This window comes from Lutra lutra, chromosome 11 (genome assembly GCF_902655055.1).
Source record: "Lutra lutra chromosome 11, mLutLut1.2, whole genome shotgun sequence".
NCBI classification, from domain to species: domain Eukaryota; kingdom Metazoa; phylum Chordata; class Mammalia; order Carnivora; family Mustelidae; genus Lutra; species Lutra lutra.
In genome coordinates, this window is record NC_062288.1 from 66,026,381 (window position 1) to 66,046,931 (window position 20,551).

Consider the following 20,551-nt stretch of genomic DNA (forward strand, 5'->3'; position numbering starts at 1 on the left):
AGTTAGACACCTGATAAAATGTAAGTGTGAATTCCCATCTATTATTCCTCTGGTACTTGTAACATCCCAAATGTGGAGACACCTCCTTCTTTAACATCAGCAGTCAACTTATGATGAAAAGAAATCACAACAACTTACATTAGTAGACATTTCTCTATGTTTCAATGTCTATCAGTAGCCAGTCTGATCAAGGACTAGGCTCAAATTTGATTCTAATGAAACAGCAACAACATTTAATTTAACTCAAAGCAACAGAAAAGGAAGAATGTAAATGAAGAAAATCTTTCAAGAGCTTAAACTAGAAGAAAAGTCCCCAAGTCTAGGCAGTGAGGTTCCACAGCAATATGAAAGTAAGTGAATACTGACATGAGACAATATATTGTCTGACATGAGAAAATATATTGTCTGATTTGACCTTATTTCCACTATTAAAGATTCTCAACTAATTAAGCAATGCTTTACTTAAGATACAAAGAGAGCATATGTGCCCACCATTCTTAAACCTGCGATAAATGGTTGCCCTGACTAAAATGACATTTTGTTGGTGACAAAGGGGTGATCACTACACCCCAAAACCCTGGAAAATGTTTTAAAACAAGAGCAAAAGGAGCTGGAACTCTTGTCCGAGATTTTCTCGAGCTTGGACATTGTCATTAGGACGGCTAAGCTTGTTTGTTAAACTGATCTTTAAGACTCACCCAAACCACCTGACACCCCAGGCTCAGAGGGCACCCTCCGGCCTTGCCACGGCCTCTCCCGGCCCGTTGTGCTCACCTATGCCCAGAGAGGTCCTGCTGTTGACCTGCCGTCTCCGCAACTGCTGCACCTTGTCGCGGAGCTGCTCCAGCAAACAGTTGAGGAACTGGAAGCGGCCGAGAAGGAGGGTCTTTGCGACCACCTCCATTTGCATGCAATTCTGCGCGTTCGGATTTCGGGTCCTCCGCGGCGAGTAGCCTCGGGCGCCCCCCGGCAGGATCCCCCCGCCTACCGGCAACGGAGGCTGCGGCTTTTCCACCTGCGCCTGCGGCTCCTCCATCTCCGGCTCCCCGGCTCCGGTGGCCAGGCGCCGCCGCCTGGACGGCATGGCGCGGGAGGAATGCGCCGGCTCTGAAGCCGCTTCTTTGAACTTACTCCTCGTCTGCCCGACCATTTTCTCATAGTCCCTGTTCGGATGGAGCTGGGTCTCTCTGGCGCGGGCCCCGCCCGGTTGGGCGAGGTCCCTAGGGCCCTAGTTCGGCTCACAGCTTCAACGACTTGCCCCGGCCGCCGTTGCGGGCCGCCCGGTCGTCATGACGACCGGGAAAGCTTAAGGGCGGGGCCTGAGATCCCGGCGGCCCTGCGCTGCTCGTGCGTCCTCCACGCGCCCCGCGCACTTCTCGGCGCGCAGGCCACGCGCACGGCCTTAGGGCTCTGCGTCACGTGCATCCCCCCAGGCGCACCGTCCGCCGCGCGGCGCCGACGCACTGGCCCACGCAAATCCCGCGCGCATCCTCGCGCGCCCAAAGCCTTGTGCCTGGCTGGGCTGCAGGGCCGACCCGCTGGTGGGGAGTCGGAGGAACTCTCTTCGATTTCTTTCTTTTTTTCCAGTACAGGCTTAGCCTTTTTATTTTTACCAAAAGGTCATTTCTACCGAAACGTCTGGAAGTAATTAAAAGGTAAGAGATCTTAGTTGAAAGAGCCATAGAAAGAGCGAGAGAAGAAAGGGGTGCGCCTCCCACTTTGGGAACAGATTTCTCCCTGCCCTGAACACCTTGCATTGGACATTGAGTTTCTCCTACATAGTGGGATTGGCCCAAGGCCATAGGCAACATGTGGCAGAACAGGTCGAGCCAGCTGAGTCTAACCTCAAGGCCCCGGGTTGGCCCAACAGCTGGCTGATACCGGCTTTCCCCTTGGAGGACGGCGTTTATAAATCCATTCTTGAAGTATGTGGGCCTTGAAATTGAAAGTGATTTTATCAGAAAAAAAAAAATGTGTTTATTAAGGAATAGCAGAGAAATGCAATTCAGGACATATGGGCAAAATGATAGGCAAGTACAACAAAGGAGAGAAACTTTGGAGAAGGAGCCAGTTGGGAGGGGTTATTTTGAACAAAAATCCACTGGACAACATTAAGAGTGCACGGTGAAGAGGACTTATCATTGGAGGAGTTGCCGGCTTAGCGAAGTTCTTGCGGGAGATAAAATTTACACCTTTTCCTGCTAGGGCTTTTAAGGGATGATTCTTTGTAGTTGTTGAGTCTTCCGTTCGGGGTCTGTAGTTCACCTCCACTGGCACAGTGAGGGAGCTCCCCCTTCTGACCTATAGACTCCATTTGAAATGAGGTTTCCTTTTATTAATTTTCACAAGTGAAATTATGTGTCCCAAGAATGTTGCCAAGACAGAACTCCTTGAGCATAGAATCATTGTGCTCAGTGCTCTCACCTTCCTAAACCAGACCCTACCAAGCCCCACAGTCACTACATAGCCATACATGATGCCATAGCAGCTGGCAAAGCTTTATGGACGGGGTTCATTGATATTTTCCATGTCCTCTGACACCACTGGAGTCCACACTGTTTTACTTTCCATTTGTTTTGAACTCCCTAATCCCCACCTCCCCCCATCTAATAATCTATGGCTCATTATGGTCAGATTAATTTTCCTGATACAACATCTCTCAGAAATGTTCATGGTTCTCATAGTCCACAAATGAAATGTAGTGCCTTCAATAATGTGCCCCAATCTGCCTTTTCAACTTTAATTTTCCACTAATGTGGACACAGATCTTCCATTAATTTTGAGTGAGTTTAGAAGGAGTTTGAGTTATGCTCTCTGGAGATCGTGAGACTTCATAACTATCCCTTTACTCATACCAGAAAACTACCATATGCATTTCTCCCTGTGCATCTGAGTTCTTTCACCTTCCAAGCCCCAGTTTACATTAATTCCCCCTTCTATAAAGGTCTAAAGCAACTATCAACAAGTATTCATCTTGTTACTTATTTAAACTCAGTAAGTTCTGTTACAGATTTGTTTTGTAAGCTTTATTCAGGGAGCATTTCTACATTCCTGGCATTATGGGTTTTTTCTTCTTCTTCTTTTTTTTTTTTTTTTTTTTTTTGGTGCTTAAAATATTGTCTCATTTAATTCACATAGTAACTTTGTACAAGTTAGAAAACTGAGGATCAGGGCTATAGTAATTTGCCCAAGTTTTAACAGTTAATAAATTGTCCAATAGTGAGTTTAAAATGAAAGGTATTTATAGGGTGGCTGATAAAAATATATTATTGAATAAATACACAAACTCAAAATACCTTATTTTTTTTAAAAGATTTTATTTATTTATTTGACAGACAGAGATCACAAGTAGGCAGAGAGGCAGGCAGAGAGAGAGAGGAGGAAGCAGGCTCCCTGCCAAGCAGAGAGCCCGATGCGGGGCTCGATCCCAGGACCCCGGGATCATTACCTGAGCCGAAGGCAGAGGCTTTAACCCACTGAGACACCCAGGTGCCCCCCCAAATACCTTATTTTTATGTTTTAATATTTTTGAGAACAGTAAGTGGAATGTTATATTATTTTTATTAGAGTTATATTAGATTCATAAAACGAACTGGGTAGATTTGGACCTTTTTGTATTAGAACATCTGGTTTGGGAACCTTTTTTATCCTTTAATCTTTCAGTTTCCTTCATGGTTATTGGTCCATCTACATTGTCTGCCTCTTCTGGGGACAATTTGAGAAATTTGTATTTTCCCTTAGACATTTCAAGTTGGCTGAATTCTGCATCCTACTCTACCTGAGGTTAATATGATTATATGTGTTTAAAAAAAAAAGTGATTGCCCGATAAATCTGTTTATCCATAAACTCTCTGTGATTTTAATAGATGTGTTTCTTTTAAGCTGTATGTTATTGAATATTTTTAAGATAATCTGAGGGTCCTTGTTTATATAGATTATTCATTTAAGTGATTTTATATACTTTGTTTTTTTCATGAGGGGTGGGCATTTTTGTGGGAAGGAAGGAGTGGCTGCTACTGGGAAGTTGACCAGATGTCATTTTCAGTGCCATTTTCCTATATAGTTCTGTACTGAACGTTCTGATTTTGGTTTCCTACCCTTCCGTTTATGTTCCATTTCTTATGTTACACTTTTTGGTCAATTTGTTTGCTTCCTGGAATTTCCAGTTGCCTCTTGGATCACTGATTGTATTAACAGAATAAAGCATATTCTTATATCCTTGGTTTAGCCCTTGAAAGTATTAATATGGTCACTTTTTCTATTTAAAAAATAATTTTTATAAGAATGTTCATTGTATTATTATTTCTACTGGTGAAAATTAGAAACAATCTCAACATCAAATAATGAATTATAGAACACTCATGCAGTGAAGTGTGCCCACATTGACATATTCATTCATTTGAATATTGAATAATATTGAAAATACTCATGATATAGTGTTTAAGGTGTAAGAAGCAGAATGTATATGATTTAGGCATATAGTAAATACATGATTAAGTATATAGCAAGTTCCATTTTAAATCTTTTACATAGTGGATTCAAACGTGGAAGATTCCTGTGGTGTGACCTTAAGCTAGTAACTTAGCCACCCTAATAGTAATCTTCTGAAAAATGCTGAAGCACCTAAAACAAATACATGCTTAATTTTTTAAAAAGTTCCTATATCTTGTCTAGATGATCATATTAAAATTATATAGGTCAGTATTACTTAATATTTTGTTAACCTGAATTCTTTTTCATTAAATTATATTTCTATGCAGTTCTATTACTAGACAGTAGTATGAGTTCTAGGTTCATTAGTTAACTTTAAAAAAACTGAGAGACCGTTGCGTAAATATGCGTTTTCTTACTAAGAAGAGGAATAGATTTGTGTATGTGAGGGAAAACATGGCTGAATAGAATCATGGCACATTTTCATCTTTCTATAACTTCCAACAGCAGTCACTTATTTTACTTAGTTATTTTGAACAGTTATTTGAGTTGTATATTAGCCACATTCTTATTAATGACAATATCTTAAACCAATATGCCTGATACTTATCTATGATGAACTGATAATTAAAATAAAACATTATAATTTGAGGGGCACCTGGGTGGCTCAGTGGGTTAAGCCATTGCCTTTGGCTCAGGTCATGATCTCAGAGTCCTGGGATCGAGCCCCACACCAGGCTCTCTGCTCAGAGGGGAGCCTTCTTCCCCCTCTCTCTCTCTGCCTGCCTCTCTGCCTACTTGTGATCTCTCTCTCTCTCTCTCTGTCAAATAAATAAAATCTTTTAAAAAAAATAATTTGGTATAACACAATATATTCTTGAATATTGTATCCTATTTAAAGTGAATATGCCTCATGATTTAGCAAGTCATTTCTCTTACCTAGAGATTTCTAATTCAGTCTGTTATATAAAACTCATTTGTTTTCTCTTTGTCTCTCTTAGTAAAGCCATTGGTAATTTTACCCAAAAAATGCAGTGAAACAAAATAACCAGCAGATGGCAATAATGACTTATAAATCAGAATTTTAAAAATTCTGGTAGTTTTAAAATTTGTTCTTAAAAAAAGAAAAAAATCACTATTCTTGTAATAAATTAGTTTACTAAATATGACATGTAGGGAAACTCCAAATTTAATCCCACATAAAAATAATTCTGTTGCATATTTTATATATCAAATGATTAAGATACTCATGACCAACATTTGGTTTTTGAAATAATAATGACTGCTTAAATTTATTCAATTAATTTTTTATCAAGTTTAAATGTTTGAACTTCACATAAATATAAATTGAAGTGGATAGCTAAGTTATATCTATATCTAGCTTGATTATATGGATCAGGAAAGAGAGGTAATTCAGTGAACATCATTTTGAAAAGGTTAAATTTTCCACTATAATTTAATAACTTACCAAACCAATTTCACTTTAATTAATACTCTTCTGCATAAAAGATGGGTTTTTATCTGTGTTGTTTCACACTTTCTTATACATTAAGGTACTTTTTTCCTCTTCAGCAATACAAGGAGTTGGAATTGGCGTCAAAGTGTGTACCTCTAGCCTGTCACCATTAGATACTTCCAAAGATGGTAGCAGAGTTTTTAGGATCTCATAATTATGTCAACTGTAATTGAACTGCATATCCAAGATTCTTTTAGAGCCATTTTATTTAGTCATTTCTTCCTTTCAGTTAAGAAGTTTTAAAAGGGTGAACCAAATGAAACTCTTCTATTTTTGTAGGACTTCCTATAAAATTGCAAAGACAAAGAAATTTTTAATTTAATCATGTATCTCTTTTTTTTTGTCTCCAAAAAATAGGATATCTATAGGTATGTGCTTCTTGGTGACTGTGGGTTTTCTAATTGGTCTGTCTCTATATGTTAAAAGATCTTTCAAATTCTTCTTCGGCAAGTTGCCTCCACTAAAAGAAATGTTTTTGCACATGTGTATTTTATAAAACAACTACTTCAGTCTAAAACCATTACACATCTTGGATTGATTCATTTTTTAAATAGTATGTTTGATGCTGTTGATTTACTTTATAGATCCTCCTTTAATTCTAGTTGGATGCAGATGCTGCTTCATAGGAGAAAATGGAAAGTCACCAGGTTGTGGCTAAGCATACAGCTTGAACGTAAACACGTCTGTATGTAGTGCTTTGCATGAGGCTGCCTTTTCATCCACATGAGAAAGGTACCAGTGATAAGCTGGAATTTCTAGGAGTTCTACTCTATTTTCTGTGTCCACGAGGGGCTTATTCTCTTTCTAAAACGAGCTCCTTCTGCCATCCATACTCTGCTCAGTTGTTACCAAGCCTATATTAGATGAAATGAGATCTCTTTGCCCTTGACAGCTTTATATAGGCAGAGTTCATTCAAAGTCTTTGATTCTGATTAGTATTTGTACAAATACCTAAGTAGCAAGAAAAATATGCGTCTTGAGTCATAGTGCCCTGTATCCAACTCTCTTCTTACCACTGCTTCCCTTCTCTCCTCATTTGTGTCCCCCTGCGTTCAGATTCCACCCCGAGGGTCTTCCTCTCTGCAGTCTACCCCACAGTTTATCCTCATCCTGTACTCCAGTTGTTCCACTTCACTGTCAGTCCAGATGAGCTAAGCCTATCTCCCTCTAACCTGTTCGGCCCAGCCCCAACCTGGCCTCCCCTCCATCCCTGGTCTCTGTTCTGGGTCCTCCCTGCTGTCCAGCCTTGTGGTATCATGGACTGCATTACTTCTATGCTATAGCAGAACTAAGTTGGAACCAGACTATAAGGGAGAAGGAAAAACATCCCTAAGTGAGTGATAAGTGTTTACATTAAAACCACCAGACTCTTGCTTTGGGCAGCAGAGTCCTGCTTTCACATAGATACTGACCCATCCCCAAAAGATATATTTCCTATTTTTTGCCATAACCTAAAACTCTTCTTGAGATGCTTACCAGTGACAGTACTATAATCTACCTAAGAGAGGATTTGTTGGGTTATGCAGGTTTTATGTTTCTTGATTAAGGTTGTTTATATGGGTTCAGTAAAGGTAATGTAGACTTTCAAAAAAATTTCTTTTTTTTAGTATATGTGTTGCCGAAGCGAGCACTCAAAAAAATTTCTTAACATTTAGAAATATTTGGGGCACCTGGGTGGCTAAGTGGGTTAAAGCCTCTGCCTTCGGCTCAGGTCATGGTCCCAGGGTCCTGGGATCGAGCCCCGCATTGGGCTCTCTGCTTAGCAGGGAGCCTGCTTCCACCTCTCTCTCTCTCTCTACCTGCCTCTCTGCCTAATTGTGATCTCTGTCTGTCAAATAAATAAATAAATCTTTTAAAAAAAATTTTAGAAATATTTGAGGGGGTAGCATGGTATCTCAGTTATGAGTACAGACAGGATTTGAATCCTGGCTATCTTGCCTATCTACATTCTGAGCACTAGTTTTCTCTACACCATAGCTTTTTCATACCTCAAATGGAAATAATACTAGCTCCTACCTCAGAGAACTGTTGCATAGATTAAATAATGTATATAAAGTGCATAGATATAGCAAATGTTCTATAAAAGATAGAAGTTAATGCCATATCAAGGCTCAGGGAAGAGAGGGAATTATTTATATCATATTTTTCCTGCCCTAGGGAGTCCAAAATTTAGTTACGATTCTTTCTAGGAAAAAAACCTGGAGGGGATAAAAAATAAATTAATATAAATGGAGGGTCTAAGGCCATACAGTGCTATCAAATAGGCAGTATTATCTTCCTTTTACAAGTTAAAAAAAAATGAGGTAGGGAGAGGATTCTAGAATGCCCACTCTTAACTCACAAGTATGTAAGATTTATTCCTCTTGAAGTCCTCAAAGTTGACAAGTTGGGCACTAAAAATGGAAATAAAATACTTGCTGCATAGCTTTTTCTATTATGTTTTAAAGTAACAGTGAGCTATAATTCACATACCATAGAAGACATTCTTTTAAAGTGTAGAATTCAGTGATTTGAGTATATTCACAAAGTTGTGCAACCATCACTACTAGTTCCATGTTTTCACTACCCCCAAAAAAGGCCCCCATGTCTGTTGGCAGTAATTCTCATTCCTCCTTCCTCCCAGCCCCGGGTAACTACTAATCTGCCTTCTATCTCTATGACTATACCTATACTAGGTATTTTGTATAAATGGAATCAAACAATATGTGGTTTTCTGTGTCTGGCTCCTTTTACAGGTTTTCAAGGTTCATCCACATTGTACTATTTATCAGTATTTCATTGCTTTCTATACCTAAATATTCCATTGTATAGGTATGCCAGATTTTACCCATTCACCAGTTGATGAACGTTTGGGCTTTTTCTACATTTGTCTATTATGAAAAATGCTGCTGTGATATTCATGTACAAGTTTTTATGTGGACATGTGTTTTCATTTCTCCTAGGTATTTCCCTAGGAGTGGAAGTCCTGGGCCGTATGCAACTCTGTTTAACCTGTTGATGAATTGCCAGGCTGTTTTCCAAAGCAGTGCACCATTTTCCCAAAACCGAGGTACAAGATTTATTTTCTTGAGCCTCTATTGTTTATCTATTTGTCTATTATTCACCAATACCATACTGTCTTTATTACTTTAATTTCATAGTAAGTTCTGAGGACAGGTGTGGCCAGCCTCCAACTTTGTTCTTCTTCAGTATTTTTTTGGCTCTTCTGGGTCTCTTGCCATTCCATATAGAGTGAGTTTGTTGGTAGCCACAAAAGTTGTTGGGATTTTGATTGGGATTATGTTCAATCTGTAGATCAAGGGGAAAAAAACTGACATTTTGAGAATATTGAGTCTTCTTATCCAGAAACATGGAATATCTCTCCATTTATTTAGATCTTTGATTTCTTTCATCAGAGTTTTATAAAGTTTTCCTCATATAGCTCTTGTACATGTTATATTTATATATATATATATAATATGTATATTATATATATATAAATACTTCAGTATTTTCTTTTGCCTTTTTGGGTGCTGATAATAAATAGTGTTATGTTTTTAATTTCAAATTTCAGTTGTCCATTGCTGATATACGAGAAAGCAATTTACTTATTTATGTTAATCTTGCATTCTACAACCTTGATGCAACTTCTTACAAGTTCTATGAGTTTTTCGTTGGAAGCATGTTAATGTTCTGTTTTTTAAAAAATCGATAAGAATGAAAAGGAAAAAAATCTTTAAAATTGTAAGCAACTGGCTGGCTTGGTTGGTAAAGCATGTGACTCTTGAACTTGGGGTCATGAATTCAAGCCCCATGTTGGGTATAGAGCTTACTTATTAAATAAATAAATAAATGTTTATTATTAAGAAAAAAACCTATTAGAAACTGGAAAGTGAACCCAGTTGTATTGTGAATGAGTGACATAACCATACAGGAGGATAAAAAAGAAACTGATCTAAGTAACTGCTAGATGTGTGACCTGACTGTATTCCCTTAGTTGGGGGTGGGGTGGCAGGGAGCAACTGCAAACAAAAATCTGAACTCTTCTTAGGTTTGTTTGTTGAAGTTTTATGAATGAAGCAGTATGAAATTATTTGGGGTATATGGTAGAATTGAGTAAGTATGTTGATGTTGGGAGCCAGAGAGTTCTCCCTGTGGAAGAAGACACATACAGATATAGAATAGGTCAAAATCAAGGGGAAAAGGCCCCTATGGGAGTGCACTGGAATTGGAAATAGCAGCATAACCCCATGATGTCTTACACACCCCATACACACACGTGTGTGTGTATACTTATATACATATATATCCCCAATTCTGTTGGCTGAGATGGCGTAGACACAAACATACCCTAGTGATCACATCTGGCATCCAGATTTTGGTTTCTTTCTTTTTTTTTTTTTTTAAACATTTTATTTATTTATTTGAGAGAAGAGAGAGACAGTGAGAGAGAGCATGAGCGAGGAGAAGGTCAGAGGGAGAAGCAGACTCCCCGTGGAGCTGGGAGCCTGATGTGGGACTCGATCCCGGGACTCCAGGATCATGACCTGAGCTGAAGGCAGTCGCTTAACCAATGAGCCACCCAGGCGCCCCAGATTTTGGTTTCTAATATAGTTCCTCAACTAAAAGGAATCTGATTCCTTGGAGAAATAGCTGGTTCCAGAAAGCGTACAAGATGAGCCTCGAACAATGTTATGCCAGAAACTGAAGTGCAAAAACACACACACTAAAGAACCAATTAGGGCATGTCAAAAGGACACAGGAGCCAACTTGAGGGGCTCCAGATGACCAAATCTGGGGTGATTTGAGCATTAAGATAATTAAGAATGGTGATCATAAAATATTGAAAAACAGGAGTTCTTTTGCCATGAAAGAGACAGGCCAAAGAACTGTACTAGCTTAAAGGACTGAAGAAGCATGTTAACTACAAGCAAGATGCACTCCTGCACTGGATCTGTGCTGAAGGAAGAAATATTCCACAAAGGACATCACTGGGTCATTTGACAAAATTCGAATACAGATGGTAGAACACGGCATTTTACCACTGTTAATTTTCCCAAATCGGTAACTCTCCTGTGGCTATTTAATGGAATCTTCTTGGTTTTAGAAAGTGCACTTTGAATTACTTAGGGATAGTGAAGCATGATATGTGAAGCTTACTCTCAAATGGAGGAAAACAATTTGTATATATTACATTTGGGGGGGGCTACATACACTACCTCAGTGTGAATGCAAATGACCAACCAAATAGGGGGAGGTTCACGATGGGTGAATCTGGGTAAAGAGTATTTCTTTATACTCTTTATACTATCCTTGCAGCTTTTCTGTCAGCTTGGATTTATTCCAAATAAAAGATTTTTTAAAGGTTGGTGTTTGGCCTGCACAAAAAATTAGGAATAATAGAGCAGGCTTCTGAAAGCAGAAGGTATGATAACGTCAGATATTCTGAAGCACTGCCATGTGGAAGGATTAAGACTTTGAATTTAGCTAATCTTATTTTATATCAGCCTGCTTTGTGTAATACCATTACAGCATATTCAAGGGTTCAGGGCTGGAATGAGAGGTAGTTCTTTAAGCTTTATGGAGTCTTCAGTATTATTCCGTACAGAGAGGCACAAAGTCCCATGATCCTAAGTGTTCATCAGGAGGAGTGAATGAGTGAAAGGGATTAGGTGTAGAACAGGAACCAGTGGGAACTTGTGAGCAGTGTCTTCTCTATAGGCTTCCAGATACAATTAAAGACAAAAAACAAACTCTGTATAGCAATCTTGTTGGCTGTGTCTGGCCTGGGAGTGGCCAGCTATGACCCCTAATCTTACCTAATCCATTTTTTTTTTCCAGGTGAGCAAACGGGTACCAAAAGTCATGAAGCAAGTGTATAAGATAAAGAAAGGTGTAAATGTGTGCATATATATCAAAACACACCATTTTTAATGAAAGAAATTAATATCCGCACATGTGTACTTCTGTACAATTTTGGGTAATATATAATTTTAAGCTGTTTACAAATAACATGTAATACTTCAAATATTACATAATGTTGATAATACATTTCTAGCAGAAATAAATATATTGCACTTAAAAAGAACTTCATTAGATGTTACTTCATAGTATTAGGCTTATAACTTCTTTTTTCATAAAACATTTCCCCTGCCCTTCCCCCCACCCCCAACACACACACTTCATTACAGTGACTGTTCTCACGCAATTCATTAAGCAAATGAACACAGCAAACGACAGAACTGTGATAGAGTCTACTAAAGAGGCTATATCCAATTTTATACTTCAGGAAATAAAAGACATTCTTTCATGTTTCTGAAAATAAGAAAAAAATGAATACACATTTTAATGTATCAGAAGTAAAATACAACAAATTGTATTTTTTGTCCAGATGTATTGTTTTACCAATGTTTTTATTTTCTTATTATCAGGGGAAGGGATTAGAATTGAGGGAGGGACAGAGAAAGAAGGGCCAGAAAATACTTAAGGACTATTTGCCTATTAAATACTTATAAATGAACCTTTGCGTATTTAAGCATGCTGAAGAAAGATAAGTATTAGAATATTTTATAACTGGCATGGAATATTAGGGAAGAAATTATTTTATGGTTTTCTTAAGTTTTAAGAATCCGTAACCTTCCCTTTGCTTGCATACAGGAAATCCTTGCATTCTGAAATAATATAAAAACATGTAAAATCCATTCTTCCACCCAAGCTGTCTAAAGGAGTCAGCTGAAAATCTTTTCTATGTCCACTGCTTTCTTTCTTTCTAGTCTAGACTAGGGTATAATAGCTTTGTTTTTAATGATTATCAATTCCATACATGTTTATTAATGTAAAGTTTCCTTACTTAGTGGAAGACTGAATAAAAATATTGTTTTTCTTCCAATATGTGACCCTGCACATTACATAACTGAGTTTTTGGAACTTTAGTTGCTGAGTCATGGCTAAGTTTGACTGCATATTTAATGGGGTGATAAAGTCATCCTGTCCATTTTATTTGAAGCTTATTTTTCTCAATAGAATTCAGCTTAAATATTAGTAAGACAGGCTGAAAAGCTAACATGAAATTTAGAAATGGGTTAAATACCCTAACCTCTCTCTGAAAAATCCATAGGCAGTATGGGAATAGGGATCCTTTTCTTCCAAAGCTATTTTTTCTTGGGCATTTTGGAGGGTGTCTTTTTTCTTTTTTTGCATGAGGGGCTGGAGATGTTGTGGCTGGAGAAGTGTAGTAACAGATGGGGATGAGAGTGGGGGAGGGGAGATCTTGGAATACCCCAGAAGTTCATGTAACTTCTATAGTATGACTCTACACAGGGTTTTTCTTAGTATCTTTTTAATACCTCCCATTCAGTGCCATCTACTAGGAATAACAACAAACCTTTGTTAGAAACTCAAAAGGACTCGCAGTGCAACCTAAATTCATTAATATAGAACTTGTAACCTAATAATTTATTATATATTAGACACCAGATGGATATATTTAACAACCTATATACTGCTAAGAGTGGACAGAGGAGGGGGAAGACTTGAAAAAGTAGTAAAAGAAATAACTGAACTTACTCAGCATTATTGATACATGTTTTAAAAATAAATCAGGTCTGCAGAACCTACTAAGATATGAATTAATCCCTTCAGGTTAGATAAAGCAGTTCTGGAAGGGCCTCATTTTAGCAGCACTGCACATTAGCCATGCATTTTGATACTGTAATAAACCTTGGGGGAAACCCTGGATTTATTCCAAATATACTATAACTCATGCTCTGAATTCTTCAATTGGCTTTCCCACTATCTAGTTCTTGCAATTACTTTTGGTAGGATAGATTTTAGACTTTAAAATCTTAAATACCCAAAGAGTTAAAGAATCACTAGAATAGCTCAGAAAGACCCCGGTTGGAATAAATTTCTACCCTTGCTTCTCATGGCTAGGATGACTTTGATCAGTTTAAGCTCCATTGTACCTTGTGCTTTTTATTCCTGGTTCAAATAATGCCAGATACTTCAAGAATACATCCAATTTAGAATTTCAGGTGTTATTTCCAAAGAGCATGCTTTGGTATCCTAGTTTTTGCTTTTCTCTAAGCGCTCTACTTATTTTTAGCCTTATATTGCTTAATTACAATATCAAGTTATGAAGTCAGGAAATACTGGCGTAAAACCATATTTAGCAAAAACATACAATCCTACTTTAAGATATGTCAATTGGGAAAAATGTCTCAGTGGTATTGAACTGATCCTGCCATTCTCATCAGAAGGATTCACTTTAGTAGACCAGTAATTTACCAGAGTATCGAGTAGCATCATGTTAAATAGCATCTAGTTTTGTTATTCCTGCCATAAGCAGCAGTACTGTGTATTGAAAGGAGCACTTGGCAATAGGCCAACTATTAAGTGTCAAATCCCTATCCTAATCTGTATGGTTATTTAAACATTACTCAGAGCTGCTTTTTTAAAGAAATGCATTATCTGTGTTGTGTCTGAAAACAAACTACCTGTGGATACTGTAGCATAAAATGCAAGAAGTTAGAAATTAGCCTATGATGTCTGCATAGGACCTGGAGATGCTTGGCTGGCACAGCCCACGCTTCTCCATAAGTAAACTGTGGGACATAGTAGAGAAAAATAATTGACAAGTCCAGCAACAATGGCATCACATAGACAGGCTATGCCATTATGCCTTGTCTCATAGACTATAAATGCCCCAGAAAAGCATTTGGTATGGAAAAGCATAACAGAACAACGAAATAAAATTCCATGCAGTCTGATGTGATAAGTATATTGCGTTTACTCCCGCCTCTACTCTCAGCAGTGTTATTTCCCATCTCTTTTAACAGGTTCAGTACTTTTACAGTCAGAACAAAGTAGATACAAAATTTAAATTAGGTTAAGATAGAGTTTTGGGGAATACTATAAAGAAGATAGGTTATATCTCATAGCTAGAATGTATTATATCTAAAGTTGAAGGACTATAAACTTCACTAAATTTCTGTTGTTAAGGAAATGGACTGTTAAAAAATTCCATATACACTTCCCTGACTGTAAATGCTTAGATACATGTTGCCACCCAATACAGAGATTATATATCGCTAAAATATCCTCAATTACTAAACACTAGAGGAAGGCTTAAGAAGACATTAAGAATGCAAAATAGAGGGTAAATGCTTTACATTGATTTACAAGCACTGCCAGTGTTTTAGTCAGGGGGTCACTGAGTTGACCTATGATTTCATATAATAGACTAGAAAAATGGTAGAGTCACTGAATGAACGGTAAGAAAGAAGGACAAACTAGATATAGGTGCACATAAGTCCTTGTAAGCATAGGTTAAATGGTGGCTATACGGGCATTCAGAATGGTCATTCACAAATCCTTGTCAATCAGTGGTAACAGCTAATCTAATAACAAAGCAGATTTACCAAAAATGAGAATTTGGCCCAGGACATTTTACCACGCAAAAGGTCTCCCAAAGCTAAACTAAAAATGAAGAGACCTTTGGTACCCATGGCAGAGAAATTCCCTTCAGAACAGGGCAACCGTCTTGTTATTGCAGACTGAAAGTCTCACGTGTCATCTCCTAGAGGCTTTAGAAATGTTCCTCAGTGAGTAAGTCAGTAGTGCACTTAGAATGCAGCCCAGAAAAATAAAACCTCAGTTTTACGATGTAACACATAGAGCCTCTTGCTTCAAAATTGTGTATAGGTTGGGGTGCCTCGGTGGCTCAGTGGGTTGAAGCCTCTGCCTTCGGCCCAGGTCATAATCCCAGGGTTCTGGGATTGAGCCCCACGTCGGGCTGTCTGCTCCGCAGGGAGCCTGCTTCATCTTCTCTCTCTCTCTCTCTGCCTGCCTCTCTGCCTACTTGTGATCTCTGTCTGTCAAATAAATAAATAAAATCTTTAAAAAAAAATTGTGTATAGGTTTTTCCTACACAAACGACAAGTAATTGCAAGAAAGAGAATTAGGAAGAAAGAAGACAAGATTGGGAAAAAGAGCTTATCAGGTACTGGCCCCTCAGTATTACAAAAAGAACTTTGTAAAGTCATTACTACCTATTCACCCACAAAATAGGATGCTTCAGCATTGTCTCAGCCCCTTCTCCAGCAAACTAATACAAAGGGAAACTAAACATGCTTAAGCTACAACACTACAAATGTTTCTCTATTGGCTCCCATTTTTCTACAGGGAGAAATGGACTTAAGTTAGTCACTATGCATTACAGTCAGTATGTTATATATATTGCCTCTTTGAAGATTCTTTTAACCTGTGGAACGCAGAAAGAAAACCATATCTACACATTGATTTTATACATTACTGCATTGACACAGCATTTTTAACTGCTAGGTATAATACACCTTAAGATTCATCTGCCTTGTGTTATTAAATTTCCTGGATAAGTTAGTATACTATTGGCTGCTGGACTTGGGCTGGCTAAGTCTACATTGATTCTCTCTCGAACCCAAGAGCTGTCCCCAAACTACACATGACTCCTGGTCTGTGGTGCACTCCCTCAGCAGTAGGTTTGTGAGTCCAGCTCTCCTCTTTAATAGGTCCCATGTCTCCTGGAGAGCTCCTGCTCTAACACCCGACATCCCACCCACCCAACCCTGCCCCGTATTTCCATACCCATTTGCACATTCTAGATCTGGATTCTCCTAGGTTTAGAAGAGTCATACAAATGGTGTCATCACAGCAGAGGAATGGCGCAGTCCTTGGATAGCAGCGTAGGGCCCCTGCTGAAAGTAGTGATGGTACCGGGGCATGTGGAATGAGGGGAATGTCGGGCCACTCCCCTGCATGGAGCTGGCAATAGCTGATGGTGTCAGAGGCATCCCAAGTCGGCCATAGGGTGGCAACGAGCCCTGTATAGGGTGAGGAATGGGGGTTGCTATGGATGCTGTGCTGGTGCCCAGTGCAGTCAGGGGCTGGGGGTGCTGAAACCCAGGGAAACTGGATGAAGAGGACACCCAGGAGCTGAGAGACAAGTTCTCGGATGTTGTAAAGGCTGACCCTGGAAGGAAAAGAACTCATTAGACTAGGAACTCTATTTTAGTGCGCAAATCAAGAATTACATTATCTATGAGGACTGATTTATTTTTTAAAATATATAATAGATCTGCAATTTAAAAAGACAAGCTTGTCAACCATGAGTCACAGCTACCTTTCCAGGTAAGATATCATTTATACCATATATGGAAGAGAAAATTTACTAAATAGAAAAAGACTTAACTCATTAGATGGTCTACATACTCCCAGAGAATGGCCAAAACACTAGAACCTTGCCTGGAAGTGATAACTGGATTCCCTTTAAAGGAGCCCAGATGGCTGCTATCTGTCCTGACCTCAACAACATGCTTGGAAGGTAGGCTGCACATACGAGCCTCAACAAACTCACTGGTTTCTAAAGGCATTGTGAAAACTCCCAAAAATGAAAAAAAAAAAAAAAAAAAAGGGCACCTGGGTGGCTCAGTGGGTTAAGCTGCTGCCTTCGGCTCGGGTCATGATCTCAGGGTCCTGGGATCGAGTCCCACATCGGGCTCTCTGCTCAGCGGGGAGCCTGCTTCCCTCTCTCTCTCTGCCTGCCTCTCTGTCTACTTGTGATCTCTGTCAAATAAATAAATAAAATCTTTAAAAAAAAAAAAAAAGAAAACTCCCAAAAATGGTTTTCTTTTTATAGCTTCCATAATTCTTTATTAAATATTTGACAAATTGAGGGGCACCTAGGTGGCTCAGTTAGTTAAGCCACTGCCTTCGGCTCAGGTCATGATCTCAGGGTCCTGGGATCAAGCCCCACATCAGGCTCTCTGCTCAAGCAGGGAGCCTGCTTCCCCCTCTTTCTCTGCCTGCCTCTCTGCCTAATTGTGATCTCTCTCTCTCTCTGTCAAATAAATATATAAAATCTTTAAAAAATATACTTGACAAGTTGCAAGAGTAAGATTTTCTTATATCACAGCATCCACAAGTTTAAACAAAAGTTGACACTGAATTTTCTAACTGTATAATTAATTACTAGTAGTCCATTTGGATTTAATTTCAAGAGATGTCCTGTATTTTGACAGATTACACTAATCCATATAAAGGACATAAAAATATGACAGAGGGCTCTGTCCCCACATGAACATCCCTGTGTTGAGGGTTAGGCACCTTCTGGACTCCCAGCTGCAAAGTGCTCCTCTGTGAGCCTTTGGGACAGAGAAACTTCTCAGTATTCCCCCACTGTCACCACTGGGGCCACTGCCTGTACATAATGCCCTTCACTAGGAAAATCTTCTTCTAAAAAGTGTTTTCTGGGGTACCTGGGTGGCTCAGTGAGTTAAGCATCTGCCTTTGGCTCAGGTCATGATCCCAGGGTCCTGGACTGAGCCCCACACTGGGCTCCCTGCTTAATTGGGAGTTTGCTTCTCCTTCTCCCTCTGTCCCTCCCCACCCCTGCTCATGCACGTGTGAGCTCTCAAATTAATAAGAACTTTTAAAAAGTAAAGCAAAATAAAATAACTAAAAGTGTTTTTCATTTTAGTCATCGATCCTAATAAGATAGTTCTGGAATATCTTGTAAGAGAAACAGATACAGTCCTTGATTTCAGATTATAAAATTGGGGTTCCGAAAGACTAAAGGACTGCTCCCAGAGTCCAACAGCTCTTTGGTAGTAGATCACAGACAAGTAACTCCTGAGCCCTGACTGAGAGGCTTGATGTCCTTTCACTAGAAAATCACAGGAAACCATCAGGTAGAAAAATTACTTAAGACTCTGAAGCAAAATAATGAATTGTATGAAAATCAGCCTCAGGAGCTGTCCTTCCTCAAGAGACTCCTGAAATACTTTTGGGGCAGAATGCTCCCTGAGAACTACAAGTTTCATCACCTACTTTTCTTTCTCATTCAGGGTGCTCTTGCTCCCAGCAGTTACTCTGCCTGGTAGCTGTCTTACCTCGATTCTGTGTTGTCTGAACCTCATCCCCCAGCACATCCTCTTCTCCTCCATAGGTACGGATGGGTGAGCGGGCATAGGAATGCTTCTGGATCAGGCTCTCCACACTTTCCCTAAGTTAGAGAAGGACACATCCTGAATAAACTACAAAGTCCTTGGAGATGAAGATGGGTCTGAAAGATTATTTACTAGTCAGTAAAACTGTCTTCTCAGCCAAAAGATGCCCACTTCAGGGAAAGGTGACATTCAAAATATGTACATTTATGCCACTATAGACTCCTCAGAAACATGACCTCAGACATGCAAATATAAGCAAAAGTAACTGGATAGGATAGGGACAATCCCCGGAAATCCTACAACATGGAAGACAAAGAGGTGAACAAGGAGCTGGAATGTAGAGTTTAGGAACATGCAAATGTAGAGTTTAATGATTTGAAAATTGAGGGAATGAAAATCCTGAGGAGCTGCTACGACTCTTCTAACTTCATCAGCTAATGAATATAAAACAAAGACTTGACTGATACGAACTGCACTTACTCAGCATCTGATGAAATGCTGGCCAGAAGTTCAGAATGTCATTAGTCATAAAAAGACAACCTTCACTGGTAAACCCAGTAAGCACACAAAGTATGTGACAATATGGGTAGTTGGGATAATGTACACTTTGAGATTCCTATTGCTTTAAGACTGAAAATAACAGAAAATCTCTAAAGGACACATAAAATGGCCATTAGGAAATTGAAACCCCCCAAATAAATTGGTCCATTGACTTTGAAAGTGGTCTTCCTGTTGAAACATGGTCTAACAAAGAATGCAGTTAACTTTAAAAATGAGAATTATATTGGTATTGGCCCATTTGACCAGCTGTTGTTTTGGGGGGGAAAAAAAGCCAGCAAGAGTTTAGCCAAAGAATTCTTTGCCAAAAATGCAAGTTGATAGCAGATTACAGGCTTACATAGTATACATCTCTAAAATAGCTGTGGCCTAAAGATCAACATACCAAAGGACAGAAAAAAGAATTAAACAATTGAAAAAATTGTGTGTTGAATTTCACATTGAGGGGACAAGGAAAGCAAGTAAAATGTCACAACAGCTTTTCAAAATGTAACATCTGTCAACATTTCATATAGATATATAAACTTTACTGGTGAAAAAATACTAACAGTGAATCTGGCCTTCTAGAAAACTTGTATACTCAGAAATGAAAGCATTTTGTAATATTATATAGCTTGCAAGTGAGAACATAAGGGTAAGCTTAAAAAAAAAGTTAATTGCAGCAACTATTCAAGTTACATCTCCATTCCCAAGGAGTTTTAAAATAAGCATACAGTACCAACATGCAGTCAAAATGATTGGGATCCATATCCAATAAATTAACATACAGCTAGCTTAAAAAGTAAAAATATTTCCATATTTATTGATATGGAAAGAACCCTAATATATAGTAAGTGAAAAAAATACAGAAGATATATAGGTATAAAGTATGTTACCATTTGTGAATTTAAAACAAGGAATATATATGTTTGTATATGCGTAATACTTCTGGAATGTTCCAGTTTCAGAACAGGAAACTACCTAGAATAGGTCATCTCCGTATGGTGGAACCAGGGATTTGAGGGACTGGAGCAATGTTTCCCAACCTTGTCTTGACTCTCAAATTTGTCCCAGTTCCACTTGAGTCCCCTGGGGCTCTTAACAA

The 20,551-nt window shown here is 38.8% G+C and overlaps 2 protein-coding genes and 1 long non-coding RNA gene across 3 annotated transcripts in view; 1 reads left to right on the top strand and 2 right to left on the bottom strand.

Annotated features, from left to right (window-relative positions):
- Positions 1 to 1,296, bottom strand: part of DPY19L2 (dpy-19 like 2) — a 94,499-nt gene extending 93,203 nt beyond the window's left edge. The window contains exon 1 of the mRNA XM_047695486.1: positions 775 to 1,296. Coding sequence (XP_047551442.1) covers positions 775 to 1,150 — 376 coding nt within the window. The 5' untranslated portion in view covers positions 1,151 to 1,296. The remainder of the gene's footprint in view (positions 1 to 774) is intronic.
- Positions 1,297 to 1,321: 25 nt separating this feature from the next.
- Positions 1,322 to 11,801, top strand: LOC125081066 (uncharacterized). Its single transcript, XR_007121576.1, has 3 exons — positions 1,322 to 1,655; positions 8,890 to 8,996; positions 11,768 to 11,801. It is a non-coding gene; the product is annotated as an uncharacterized LOC125081066 (long non-coding RNA).
- Positions 11,802 to 11,830: 29 nt separating this feature from the next.
- TBX20 (T-box transcription factor 20) overlaps positions 11,831 to 20,551 on the bottom strand; it is a 60,432-nt gene continuing 51,711 nt past the window's right edge. The window contains exons 7-9 of the mRNA XM_047695487.1: positions 18,853 to 18,965; positions 16,550 to 16,934; positions 11,831 to 12,241 (exon numbers count right to left, since the gene is read on the bottom strand). Coding sequence (XP_047551443.1) covers positions 16,594 to 16,934; positions 18,853 to 18,965 — 454 coding nt within the window. The 3' untranslated portion in view covers positions 11,831 to 12,241; positions 16,550 to 16,593. The remainder of the gene's footprint in view (positions 12,242 to 16,549; positions 16,935 to 18,852; positions 18,966 to 20,551) is intronic.